This window comes from Gracilinanus agilis, chromosome 5, assembly GCF_016433145.1.
Source record: "Gracilinanus agilis isolate LMUSP501 chromosome 5, AgileGrace, whole genome shotgun sequence".
NCBI lineage: Eukaryota > Metazoa > Chordata > Mammalia > Didelphimorphia > Didelphidae > Gracilinanus > Gracilinanus agilis.
In genome coordinates this window covers 27,588,508-27,603,057 of record NC_058134.1, presented here as the reverse complement: position 1 = coordinate 27,603,057, position 14,550 = coordinate 27,588,508, and the positions used below count along the sequence as shown (strand labels likewise).

The 14,550-nt window shown below is 39.6% G+C and overlaps 1 protein-coding gene across 1 annotated transcript in view; it reads right to left on the bottom strand.

Annotated features, from left to right (window-relative positions):
• The window catches only part of NEK10 (NIMA related kinase 10), a 271,988-nt gene that overhangs the window by 143,762 nt on the left and 113,676 nt on the right, over window positions 1-14,550 (bottom strand). The window contains exons 22-23 of the mRNA XM_044678880.1: window positions 6,903-6,920; window positions 5,583-5,644 (exon numbers count right to left, since the gene is read on the bottom strand). Of these exons, the coding sequence (XP_044534815.1) occupies window positions 5,583-5,644; window positions 6,903-6,920 (80 nt within the window). The remainder of the gene's footprint in view (window positions 1-5,582; window positions 5,645-6,902; window positions 6,921-14,550) is intronic.

Sequence of the window (14,550 nt, the reverse complement as noted above, 5' to 3'; positions counted from 1 at the left end):
TAGGGGTCAAGTGACTTGCCCAAGGTCACACAGCTGGAAGTGTCCGAGGCCGGACTTGAGCCTAGGACCTCCAGTCTCTAGGCCTGGCTCTCAATCCACTGAGCCACCCAGCTCTATATATAATATATACATATACACTTATAGCATATGATATATATAGTATATGCTATAGTAGGAATATTATATGTGCTACATATATATGTGTGCATAGAGAAATGGGAGGGTGAAGAGAGAGAGAAAAAGAGAAAAAGAGAGAGAGAGAGAGAGAGAGAGAGAGAGAGAGCACATATATACTGGACAGAGGCAAAATTTTAAGTGGTGGATACAACGTTGACTGAATGACGATCTCCTTATCAAATTATCATGAAGCCCAGAAAATAGCCTTTCTCATGATATAATCATCAAGTCCTAGAACTTCAGATAGAAAGAATCTTAAATCTCGTCTGTCTCACTCCCAGACACATCCCCGCCATCTCTAAGTTGCAAAAAAAATAATTGAGAGGAGAAATATGAGCCTTAACATTTAGGTAGTGATTAACTTTGCCAGAGATGGTCATAAAAGTCTTGCTAAATCATTCTTCTCGAGTAAATAGGATGGGAACATTTCCAGGATTAAGAGAGCTTGTCAAGGTTGGTCTAATCCTAAATTTAAAGAATTCTTTCTCCCTGACTCCCATCTTGCTTCCAAATACACACCTACTTCTACACCTCAGTGGAAACCCAATGCCAGCTCTGTGTTCTTACTCATTTCTTATCTGGGTTTTTCCATAAGTACTCCCAAGAGGCCTTCTTCTTGTTCTTTTAATATTTGGACACTCCAGCTGCCTGTCCCCGTTATCCCTCGCTCATGCTCACTGTGCTATTCACAGTGGGTTTTATGCCACTTCTCATCATCCAATTCGTCCAGAAATATGTTGTGCCCTCCACATACCTCCCTATGGCGGTTTTTGTTTGGGTCATCCATAGTTTGAATTGTTCTGGGACCTCAGTATCTCATAATCTATAGCCATAAAGCTTCTCTAGGAGAACAATGATGCCAAAAAAAAAAAAAAACTTTTATGGCAGGGAGCAGCTAAGGATGATTGAAAAACCTTTCAAAATTACCTAAAGGATTATTAAAATTACAGCTGATGGGGGGGGGGGAGAGGCTATAAGAAGACCCCTGGGTAAAAAGTACATGGCTTCTGTGACTGTGAGAGAATTCTGGACATGCCAGGCAAAATCTGGCCTGCTGAGAGACCTAGAGAGAAACTGAATATGAATGAATGAATGAAGAAGCATTTATTAAGAGCTTACAATGTGCTAAGCACTGGGTATATAGATAGAAAAGCAAGACGTTTCTGCTTTCGAGGAGTCCCCCCATTCTAATGGGGGAAGATAGCGGACAGCTCTAATAGCTCTTAGTCATGTGGAAAGGCCCCCTGGTCCTTGGGGTGCAGCAGCAAAGCAGATGGTCACACCTCGTCTTTAATGTCCTTTCCACTGATAAAATCGTAACTCTTTCTGACTTTGAGCCCCTGGACAGGGCCAAGGACTTTGCTAGCAAGAGTTGTTTTGTTCTGTTTTTCCCTCGCTGGTTCTTCAGGAGCCACAGCTAGAGCCCACAAAGACACGATGGCCAGGCTACATGTGGCCAGACTACATGTGGTCAGGCTACATGTGCCCAGAGACCGGCATGCTTTCGGGGATAAGGACTCCAGGGACCGGGCTGGAAGCAGGACAAGGGGGTGTTGACATTCCCAAGTCTCGAAGGCTTGCCTGTCCATTCACTGATGGTGGAGAGTCAGTAGCTGGGGTTGGTAGCCATGAAGAAAGTGAGTCTCTGGGTCTCTGGGAGCAGGATTGCTAATAGAGGGTTGGAGGTGCTGCTCTTCCCAAAGCTCTTAGGCTTTCTCCATGCACCTGAAGGGGAGTTGAGGCAGTGATGGCAGTTGATTTGCAGGTCCAGGCTGCCTCCTCTCTCTCCTTCAGGGAAGCCTTGTGGCTCTGCCTGCCCCAATCAATCAATTGCTTCAGAAGCATTTGCCACCCTCTTCAAGTGCCATGATACAAAGGAAACAATTTCTGCTCACAAAGATCTCATGAGGAAAACAAGGAGAGATTTTAATATATTTGTATTCATTTAAATTCAGATTTCTATTGCTGTTGCTCAGTTTTGTCTGATTCTACATGACCCCATGGAATTTCACACATGGAGTTTTCTTGGCAGAGACACTGGAGGAGTTTGCCATTTGCTTTTCCAAAGTCTCTTTATTTTCTAGTTGAGGATACTGAGGCAAACAGGGTGAGGTGACTTGCCCAGATTCACACAGCTAGTAATTTTCTGAGGCCAGATTTGAACCCAGATCTTCCCAATTCCAAGCCCTGTGCTCTATTCACTGCATCACCAAGCTGTCCCATTATACAGACATATATATATATATATATAATATATACACACATATTTGCATATGTGCACATATGCTGATATATTCATGGGAGACATCTTGTTGAGAGAAAGACTTAAACTTGATGTTTTCCACTAATAAAATGTGTTTTTAAATGCTGAACCATTCTATGAACACACATTTCCCTTCATGGTTAGGGGTCCAGCATCTCCTAGATAAGCAGCATAGATCCGAGCATGCTCAGGATCGGCAATACTCTAGAGATGTGATGTCTCTAAGTAAGCTTCGCCATCTTTTCTTTCTTTGCCACGGGCTCTGGTTCTGTGTCCTGACCCAGGACTTCCAGGACTGCCAGTGTAAATGGCCTGGGCATCTGTCCATCCTGAGGAGCCCGGCATCACCAATTGCACAGACACATGGCTCTTGCTTCTCCATCAGTGTTTGAGTCCTTTCGTTCCCATATTGGCCTCCCAGTGTTCCAGAAGAACTCTGGCCCAGTTCAATCAATCCCCCAAGGGAGTGATGGAAAGTTCCCTGCAAAACAAACTTGAGGTCTCTTGCTGAAGTCTCTTCATCATAATCTCCTAGATGGCCTCCTCCAGGCCCCCAAGGTTCTTAGCAGCCAGAATGTGTTTATACGCCCAAGTGGAGGTGTCTTTCCCTGCTATGTATTTAGCACCAAAGCCACCACCTCCTGTGACCTCTCAAGGTGTCCAGGCATTGACTGGAACCTTACCTTCCAGTGTTGATAGTTCCTTAGCAACAGGCTTCCCTCCTCCAACAAAGACATTGCCCAGTCAAGTATACGCCTCCCAATCGACTGGTTCAGGACGAGCTGAAAATATGTGAAGCGAATTCTTAAAGACCAGGTTGGCCCTGCTATGGCAGGACTTCTCTATAGGGCCTGGGTTGTGATCACAGCCCCATCCCAAGTGGTCTCTGTGGACAAGGGAGTGCACAGGTGCTTTACTGAGCCCCAAGGTACCAGGAGCTGTTGTAGCTCCTCTCCAAGCTCTGAGTCACTCCTGCCACCTTGTCCTCATCCGCCATGCCAGGAGAAAGTTGCTGCCATGACACTGATGCTGATATAACTGTAAGTTTTCCAAAACTTCATGTCTATTATCCAAGAAACTCTCCTTCAGGGATGGGTGTCAGAAAAAAGCAAGTCCTGTTGGCATGATTTATAGAAACAGTAGCAAACCAGTTCTGCTGCCACAATTGCTTGTTCCCATAGTTAAACATATATATATATATATATATGAGAGAGAGAGAGAGAGAGAGAGAGAGAGAGAGAGAGAGAGAGAGAGAGAGAGAATCAGAAGAACAACCAAGCCACCAAGTCTAATAGCCAAGCACCCCCTCCCATAGATATACCTACCAGGATCATGCTAGGGCAGAAGAGTCAAAGCAACTGGCCTCTTCTACCCGGTAACGTGGGCTCTCGTCTCCCATCACCTGGGCTATTACAACATCTTCTACTTGGCCTCTCTCCTCTACAATGAATTCCCCAAAGAGCACCAAAACCCAGATGTGACCACGTCACAAATGCACACAAACTCATTCCCCTAGAAAATCTTCATGCTGCCCTCAGAACAAAATAAACTTCCAAGCTTGGCATTCAAGGTTCTGCCAATCTGACTCGCATCTACATTCTACTCTTACTTCATGGTAGGCCTCTTCTCAAAATCTATTTTTCTGGTGAAACAGGGCAGCTAGTTTTCCCCTAAACATAGCATTCCATCTTGGGCCTTTGCAAAGAGAGTCTTCCATGCCTAAAATTTACTCCTTCCTCATGGGAGGAAATCTCTGGAATTCTGGAATCTCTTGGGATCTCCTCTTGGGTTCTGCCTCTTACATAGGGCCTGTAAGACTCCCCATATTTGTTTGTTTTTTGTATTTTTTATTAAGAAAATTTTCCCATAGTTACATGATTCATGTTCTTTCCCTCCTCTCCTCCCAATCCTCTCCCATAGCCAACACACAATTCTACTGGGTTTTACATGTTTCATTGAGGATCCCCATGTTCTGAACATCCTCTCCCTCTTGAAATGACTTTATATTACTATGTAGCTACTTTCTATTTACTTATTTGTATATACATTGAATATTGCCTCCTTTCCCTCTACAGAGTATAAGCTTCTTGAGGGCAGGGACTATTTCATCTGTGTCTTTATATCTCTAGCACCTGGCACAGTGCTTGGCACAGAGGAGGTATTTTGAAATGTCAAGTGATAGGTTTCTTGTTTGCTTTTTTTTATGTGTCTTCTTCACAACATGATAAATATGAAAATGTGTTTTGTATAACCAGTAGCCAATTGCTTGCCATCTTGGGGGTGCAGGGGGACGGACGGAGAGAATGTGATCTCACAATGTTAGAAACAAACGCCGAAAATTATTTTTATATGTAAGTGGGAGAAAATTAAACACTACCGAAAAAAATAAAATGTCAGTCGGGTTGAGTTTAAACATGATATTGAGAAATGTCCCTGTCTGGGGACATTCTCACCAAGCATGGCTTAAATCTGGATGGTAAAGAGTCACACAGTGATGAGGCAGTCTGCCTAGCACCACAACAAAAGGCTTCTTTCTTTACAGTGCTGATGACTCCCTGGGACACTCAGGCCACACTCACCTCTAAGAATCAATTAAAATTCAGAGCAAAGAGAAACAAATTATAACTTCCCTGAGTGCTAACCATCAGACATTAGTTGGCTATTTTAAAAAAAGAACATTACCTAGTCAAGAATAGGTGTGGTATTATTAGCACAATGGGATTTTAAAACTCAGAGGAAAAAAAAATCTGAATTTAAACAGGCACAGGAACACTTGAAGTGAATTCTCTTTTTAAAAGAGCAAAGACTATTTTTCTTAATGAAGCATTATTTGATATTTCCCATAAAGTGTTTTCAGTTCTCATCAATAATAGAAGTATCTGAGGTCCTAGGTTCAAATCTGGCCTCAGACCACTTCCCAGCTGTGTGACCCTGGGCAAGTCACTTGGCCCCCATTGCCTACCCTTACCCCTCTTCTGCCTTGGAGCCAATACACAGTATTGACTCCAAGATGGAAGGTGAGGGTTATAATAATAATAATAACATTATTATTATTATTATAGAAGTATTTACCCAGGCTTGAAACTTTGTAATCATCCAGAATTCCTTCTCACCTCTTCATCCTCTATATTCCATCAGCTACCAGGTCTTCTTAATTTTGCCCATCACAGATCTTCCCTTTGCATCCTTTCTTTTCCATTCGGACTCCTAATGTCCTAGTCAATTCCTCATCCTCCCATTCCCGCATCATAGTAACTTCATTTGTTCTAACTGAAGTCCTTCCTTTTGGTTCTTTTTTAGTATATCTATAAAGAGCTTAGCACATAGTACCTGGGACATAGTAGGAACTATATAAATGCTTCTTCCCTTTCCTCTTCCTTTAGTTCATTTATATAGCTATATAATTATTATGTATATAGTCATAAAATTATTTGTACATAATTGTATAGGAAACTACATGTATATCATTATGTATGAAATTATGGCTACATGTAAAACTCTAAATATGTATATATAAATATGTACATATATAAATAGAAAACAATCATAGTTATAACTATTACTTTTCAGAAAAGACAAATCAATCTTACTGAAAAAATGATTTTATCATGTCAGTCCTCAGCTTAAAGCCTTCAATGGCTTTCCATTCCCAGAAAGTGGATTCGAATCCCAACACCTGCCATTGATGCCCTCTGAAATCTGCCCCATCAAGTACTATCTTCACAGGCCTCTAAAACAATCCACTCCAGCCAGGACAGAGCCCTCATGCTCAGGTCATGCTCATTCTGGACTCTGAGCTGTCATATGCCTCCCTTTACCACCATGATTTTTTTTTATATCCTCCATCAGTAAATACAACTTATCCTTTAAGACTCACCTCCTCGTGAGAGCTCTACTTCTTGATGGTTTCTCTAAAGAACTCACTGATTCTCTTTCCTTCTTAATGACTGGGTCTCCCCCATCTCCCCCAAGCACAGAGGCTACTCCTGGGACTCACTCCAATGGACGATGGGAGCTTTGACCTGTTCCATTTCTGACATGAATCCATTTGTCCCTTACCTGGGTCACCTTCTGGACCCTATTCCTAGGGGTTTACCATATTAATGCTGAATTAATTATAGACTCCTGGTTGGCATAGCCCACTGCAGTTAATTCCTATGCCCAAGCAACCCGCCATCCTCATCCCTGGCACCACCACACCTGGCACATCCCTTACCCTCATTACTTCCTTTTCTTTGTCTCTCATTCCTTTGTCACTCATGTTGGTCCTTAATCCTATGCCTTGTACTGTTATTTGGCTGCTTTCAATAATAAATATAGTAATAATAATAATAGTTAGCAATTATGAAGCACTTTAGAGTTCGTAGTACTTTTCAAATATCTCATTTTCTCCTCAACAACACTGAATGCTATTATTTTCCTTACTTTAAGAATGAGGAAACTGAGGCAGAGGTTAAGTGACCAGCCCAGAGTCACTCAGCTAATAACTGTCTGTGTCCAGATTTCAACTCAATTCTCCTTGACTACAGCCCAATGATCTATCCACTGTACCATTTTGCTCTACTTTCATGTATGTACCTTGTCTTTTTCACTGAATCTAGCAAAAAAACGAGAAATACTTTTCAAACTAATTGTTTTTCTGAGTATTCACTGGAAACAAAATCTCCCCAAAATAATTAATTAATAAATTAAGCTCACACTTAATAGCTCAGAGATCCACAAACCAAGACTAGGTGAGTATAAATGGAAAGGAACAACCGAGTACTTATCTTTGTAAAGATTTCCAGGAAAGTCCAAAGTTATAATAAGTCCAATGGTGTGCCTGCCTTAAAAGGAGCCAACTCTAATGGTAACAGAAAAGGATGTTGTACATAGCAAGGACATTTCTTGGAAGAATTAGGAAGACTTGAGTTCAAATCTAACCTCAGATATCTTCTAGCTGTGTGACCTTGGGCAAGTCACTTCACTTCTCATTGCCTCCATTTTCTCAACTATAAAATGGGAGAAAAACCAACATCTACCTCCTAGGGTCGTTGTTATGATCAAATGAAAAGATAATTGTAAAATACTTAGCATAGGTCTGGGATATATAGTTGGTACTTAATAAATGTTTGGTCTCTTCCCTTTTCATTCCTTAAGGAGCTATATCAATTAATTACATAAATACTTATTTATAGGTCATAGATTTAGAGATGGAAAAGACCTTTTGTCAGATGAAAATCCCTCATTTGGCAGTGAGAGACCTGAGGATTAGACTTGCCAGAGGTCAGATATTCTAATTACTATAGAGCTGGAATTTGTACCCAGGTTTTCCTGACTCCAAACCCAGCACATAGCCCACTATACCGCACTCTCTCTCATGGAACTTCTGATGCCTTATGTAGTCTTGACAAAAGGAAAGTCAGTGGTCCAGAATTCACAGGAGCACGGCTCTTAGAATTTAAAGATGTCTCGACATAGACCTGAACCTTCCTTCTGGCAGGTAAATAAGTAGCATCACCCCCATTTTAGAGATGAGGCAGAGTTCTCTTTAATCTTAGCATGTTCTGATCTCTCTTCAGAGTATCATTTAAAAGGTGAGTAATCAGCAAGCGAGATGATGAATCTAGCAAATTCAGTAAAAGCATCAAGGCCATGCGGTGATTATGGGCAAACCCATCACAAAGTTATAAAGCATTGGATGTCTTTAGTCACTGCTGATATCGGGTTCAAAATCTCGAGGCAAAGGCAATGTGTCTAATTTAAAAATCTATTGCCATTTGGTTATTTGTTGCAATATTTTTAAAATGTCTAGCTAGCACATATGTTGACATTATTCTAAGCAGAGAGCATGGAGCTTAAAATTCAAGAACATAACTAAATGAGGTAATTATAGAAATTCCACAAAGAAAGATAATAACATTTCAATTACGGTATATAATTATATAAACGCCTTTCTTAAAATATAAAATCACATATCCAATAACATCTGCTATAGTTCCATAACAACGCGCTATTCAAAAGCAGTCTAGCTATGGCCAAATGATGATCTAGTACTTCTTAGACAAGGAAATCCAGATCCCCAAGAACAGACATCCGTCTGTAATCAACATGGATTAATGCCGACTGTACACAATTTCAGAAACTCTGAATTAGAACCAAAGTGGCCTTAGTTAGCTCCTAAAAGGACATGAATCTCCCCTACAACATCACTGACCCATAGTCAACCAGTCTTCACGTGAAGTCCTCCAATAAGAGAACCCCAAACCTCTCGAAGTAGTCCATTTCACTTTTGGATACCACGAATTATTAGGAAGACTTTCCTCCAATCAAAGCAACATCTATTATATGCTTTTTCAGTATCTTAATATGGTTAATACTATCTATAGGGTTTCCAATTCATGTCTGCAAAATAAATGGAAACACCCCCTCATAGGCTGAGTCCCAGCAGTCTCTAAGTGCCACCATATTTAGTAATAGAATGGGCTTGGCCAGATGAATAGGAAATGAAGTCAGATGGAAGACTAAGAAAAGAGGTAGGGAAGGGAACAGTGTATGTACCTACAAAAACCCTGGGTGAGGAGGAATCCAAGATGTCACCTTTAATTGCCATCTGATGCACTTTCTCAAAGAATGTTATGGTCCATGAGTCAGAGCTTCAGTCTACCACTGAATCATTATTTTTAACTGCCAAATGTGTGGGGCTAACCATTATTTACAGACATGTTGACTCCACAGAATTGAAGCAAAGACTAGTAAGGCTGATTACATATTTTGTCTTTATGCCAGCACAACTTTTGTATTTCAGAGGAGAGAATGGAGAGAAGGCATTTTGCAAACAAAAAGCACTGTATAAATGCCAGCTAGGTGGCCTACTGCATTAGTATTGGGCACGGAGTTCAAAAGTCCTGAGATCAAATCCAGCTATGGACAAGGAACTTAACCTCTATCTACCTCAGTTTCCTCAACTATAAAATGGAATAATAAGAGCAACCATTTCTCAGAATTGTTGTAAGAGACAAATGAGTTAGTATTTGTAAAATGAGTAGCACAGTGCCTGGCACATAGGGGTACTTAAATGCTTGTTCCATCATCATCATTATCATCATCATCATTACCCTTATTATTATTATTATTGTTACTATTACTATTTTGTTTAGATATTATTTTCAAGTTTCTGTTTTCATTTTTAACACTATTATCATAACCTAATCATTCATGATTTCATTATTGTTGGGGTTTTTCCTATTAATGTGTTGGCTTATATTTCAAAATACCATTATCTGTACCTATTTTCTTACTCTTTCAGTGGAAATCAATTTCTTGTACTTCAAAGGAAGCCTTTCCTTTGTTGAGGTTGTACCATTATTTCCAGGAAATGGATGAGGCATTTTGGACAGCTAATCTTTTAAGTATTAATTTATCATAATAGGAGGTTTAACATCAGCAAAAAATATTTTAAAAATCATTTAAACTTGAGTAATTGAAGGCCAGGGGTGAGTAAATGGCAAAGCTTTTTTCACTTTTAAGAAAAATAAAAGAAGTTGAGTAAGCATCTTTTTTTTTCTTCCTCCTTTGCTTTCCATGTTCCCTATTGCTTAAGCTCTGCCTATTTTGATTTTCTCTTTCCTTCCTTTTCTTCCTTTCTTTCAATCATTTTATAATATTTTCTCTTTCCTTCTGATCTTCCAAGATTTCTACAGCCCATCAGCCTCACCATGTTAACAAAGCAATAATACTGACATTCTGTTATATTCCTAGAAGAGGCTGATGTCTTCATTTAAACTCCGAGAGAACATCAAAAGGGAAGACTTATTGCTCTTCTATCGTTACACATTCCTCTTCTCTACTCTTCTATTAAAGCCAATCGCTGGAGCCCTGGGAGTTCTTTCCTACCTCCTTTGGGTTGATTACTTAACTGAGTATTTTCTTTTTTCTTATAAACTTTTAGTGTGTCCTTGTGATTTTTTTCTCGCTAGATGAGAAACTCTTGATGGGCAATAACTGTATCTTTTTATTCTCCACAGCAATGAGCACAAGTGTAGGCAGGATGTCTTCCTTTCCTCCCTAGTCTTCCATGCCAAATAATCCTTCCAAGAGACCATTTCCATCATGTCAACCCCAACTTGGGAGACTTGACTGTTATTTGGCATCTCCCCTCAGTAAGTCATTTTTTTTTTTGGTAATACCTCAATTACTCACTATTTTATTCCGTTGTGAAAATGTAAGGACATTCCTTTTGTCCCCGATCCAAGGTTTGACATCACTTCCTTTTTATATTTCCTCTCATTTACCTCCAATGGGAAACTATAGAATGTTAACTATAATGCCTGGTATATAACCATCTTCAGAAAAAAATAATACCAGTAAATCCAAGGAGAGAAACAGAAGGATAATAAGAGAAGTTAACCTGTATAGAGAAAATGGAAAGTACTCCATAAAGTAACTCCCTACCTAATGCGAAACTGATCTGAAGGGTTAAGGGAAAGAATATGGAAAATATCCATCACAAGTAAGACTTGAAAAAAAGCACCAAGAGCAAAAGGAGACAAGAGCAAAGGGAAATTAGAGTGATGTATAAACTACAGGTTAGTAATTATGAATCTATAATTCAAGCATGGAGTTCCCCAAAGAAATCAATAGCTAGAGCGATCCTTTCTGGTCTGGTTGGCCAGGCAGAGCAGAACAAATGAGACTGGAGAAAATCTATAACGTGGTTGTTATCCGAAAAAAGCTCCATCCCAACAGCCTTTGGTCAGAGTTGGCCAAGGGTCGAACACTTCCATCAATATGACACATGAAGGATAGCACATGTACCAATGACATACTGAGAGACTGTTTTGTTTTAACCAGAAGGGAACTTGGAAATCATCCAGTTCAACCCCCTTCATTTTATATATGAGGAAACTGAGACCCAGAAACAATTCGTTTGAAGTCACATAACTAACTATATGAGGTGGAATTTGAACCCAGGTCTTGAAATGCCAAATCCTTAAAACGTCTTTCTCTTATATCCCCAAAGTACCTATAAATATTCATCAAGTTCATTATAGCTTAAAAATAAAACTCTGCAAAAGACAAATAAAATTTTTAATATCTTAAAAATAAAAGATGAAAATTACAGTGCTGGGTCAAATGGGAATCTACCATTTGATCAAAAAAGCTTACGGGGGCAGGTAAGTGGCTCAGGGGGCTGAGAGCCAGGCCTAGAGACAGGAGGTCCTGGGTTCAAATCCAGCCTTAGATAATTCCTAGTGTGTGACTCTGGACAAGTTATTTAACCCCCATTGCCTAGCCCTTATTGCTCTTCTGCCTTAGAACCAATATACAGTATTGATTCTAAGATGGAAGGTAGGGATTATTTTTAAAAAAACACTTTATTAATACTTAAATTCGCTGATGATGTGGAAATGATAACTGCTGAAAAGAGTAATCCTCAGTCCCCCTATGAAACTTTCCTGGTTGTCCAGTCTGCAAAACCCTTGAGAATAAAATTTAACAAATATCCTTTGATGACTTTAGCGTGCAGTCAACACCATGGTAGGTGCTAACAGTGATGGGATGAAAAGAAGAAAGTCAGTGTAAGACAATGACCAACCCTGTCTTCATATAGCTCATGAGGAAGATTCTTCTGTGAGCCATCACGAGGTGGCAGAAAACACAAGATTGGGTGTAAGAAAAACTCTTCCCATGGCCATGGGTGTTTAAACCATTTAATCTCTATCCACAATGCTTATGCCGCCAATAAAACAGGAACACCAATATGGGAGCCACCTACCTAATGGCACTGCCTGTGAGCAACAAATGAGATGATGTCTATGAAGGTGTTTTATCAACATAAAGTAGTCAGTAATAGTAAGCTGTGACGGCTAAACATACACACATACATGCTCAAAGATCTCTAAGAATGAAATTTTAATTTAATTTAATTAAGTCTGCAATTAAGGGCTACAGTCCCTCATAATTTTCTCTTCTATACAGCAGCTATTTTACTGACAAAATAGAATACACAAATCATGCAGGTAAATTATGGTTTGTGGGAAAACTGACAGAGGGAAAATAATTCAAAATTAAAGAAAGCTAGGCAGCAAATAAAAGAATGGGAGAAGGATCTGTAAATAAATATAATAAGACGTGAGTGGCAGCATGATGTAGATCAGAGAACTGGCCTTGGAAGCCAGGGAGACAGAAATTGAGCCTCACTTCTGATACATACAGGTGGGGTGATCCTGGACAAGTCACTTAGCATGGACTCTAGGCAACTCTTTATAATTAAATTGCATTGAAGGTGTTGACCTGCTTTGAGTAAGGGCACTTACTCTACTGAGAGTACAATGAAATAGGTCCAATTCCTATCCTTTTCTACAAATATAAGCTATTATTATGGTGTTAAGATATGTTTAGGTTTTTAAAGAGGAGGAAGAGGAGGCAGAGGGGTCCAGAATTGTGATTTCTCCAGGGGATGAAACTCAGTCAGCGCAGGGGCACCTCGTCTGTGACCTTTCTTAGAGGATCTTCAAGGTCACAGAGAGATTAAGTGAGCCCATAGTCACAAAGTGATTATGTGTCAGATTCAAGACTTGAACTCAGTCTTCATGATTCTGCCATGTTATCTCTTGAATAGGAAATGTAGTCTCGTTCTTTCATTGATTAGGATCAAAATAATTACTGTGGGATGGGACAGGTAGTCCATATTTATATTTATTTTAACCAATGAGACCCCAGCTCAAAACAGTTCTGGAATTCCTTTTTTGGAATGGTCTTCTGAGGGAGAACAGAAGTCATAGGAGAACGTCCACCTCGCTCCTCTGTAGTCACACCTCATCTAGGACCAAAAGTATTCACAATATCTATATGACTTTGGGTTGTTTCCAGAAATCAAGAGGCATCTCAAAGAACGAAATGAGCCTTCCCTGGGAATTCCCCAAAAGAATGGCTTATGGGCTCTGAAGGCAACTATTTAAAAAAAATGTTTGGAATAATGGCAGAATTATTGGAACGATTGTGATTTTTATTTAACCTCAGTCTTATGTAATTGTGTAAAAAAAGGAATTTGGGGTTTGATCTGATCACAAATTTAAGATGTCCTGGTAATGTTAGGAATAAAAACAAAGAGTTAATACTTCATAAGCCAGGAAAAATCCATCAGAATTGGGAATAATATTAAATATGATATGAATTAAATATAATGTTAGTGAGTATAATGTTAAAATGCCATTGTGAAAAATGAAGTTAACCTGAATTGGTTATAGTCAACAGAAACCCATAATTTATTTTGAGCATCTCTTTCAAGTATTCCCTCTTAAAAAAAAGTGAAAAGTAAAAATCCTACAGAAAGTTTAGCATGAGATATATTCGAGTCCCGTTGTCTTCTCAAACGTATTCTAATGGGAAATTGACAGGACAGCAAAGGGATGGAACATGGCACAAGTTGATCTGATTTCATCATTTGTGGTAGATGAACCAGACTATTTGGACACTAATACCTCAGTCCCCAGCAGATTATTAGAAGACATTAAGAGGGCACTTAAGAAAGCAGAGTCAGTAAGAGGAGATGAACCAGACTTGGCACTCACCAAGGGAATGCACACCGAACCCTGAAAACATTAAGGAATTATTTTTCAAATTATCTCAGGGAAAGGAAGACACCAAAAGTATGGGGGTGGGAGGAAACCATGTGCAGAATTACAATCCCCCCCAAAAAGAAACCCAAGAGAACATTAGTAACTACTGACCTATGTGCCCACTTTTTGGTCTTTATAAAATCTTTATAAACATGACCTACATATAACACATAAGTCTGCTTGATTAAATTATGAGGGGAATGAAAAAAAGCCTTTGCAAATGATTCAGTGATTCTCTTCAGCAGACCATCTGTTCGATATTATATGTAAGAGTCTGCCCCCTTCAAGACTTTAATAAACTGGCACGTCTGAAGAGGAAAGTTACAGGGACAATGTGATGGAAGGGCATATTCTCAAGATTACTGTTTGCACTTTGTGGAAAGTGTCTTCTCAGGTTTTTCTCCTCATAATTTCTTTCCTTCTTTCTCTTTCTTTCTCTTCTTCCTTCCTTCCTTCCTTCCTTTCTTCCTTCCTTCCTTCCTTTCTTCCTTTCTTCCTTTCTTCCTT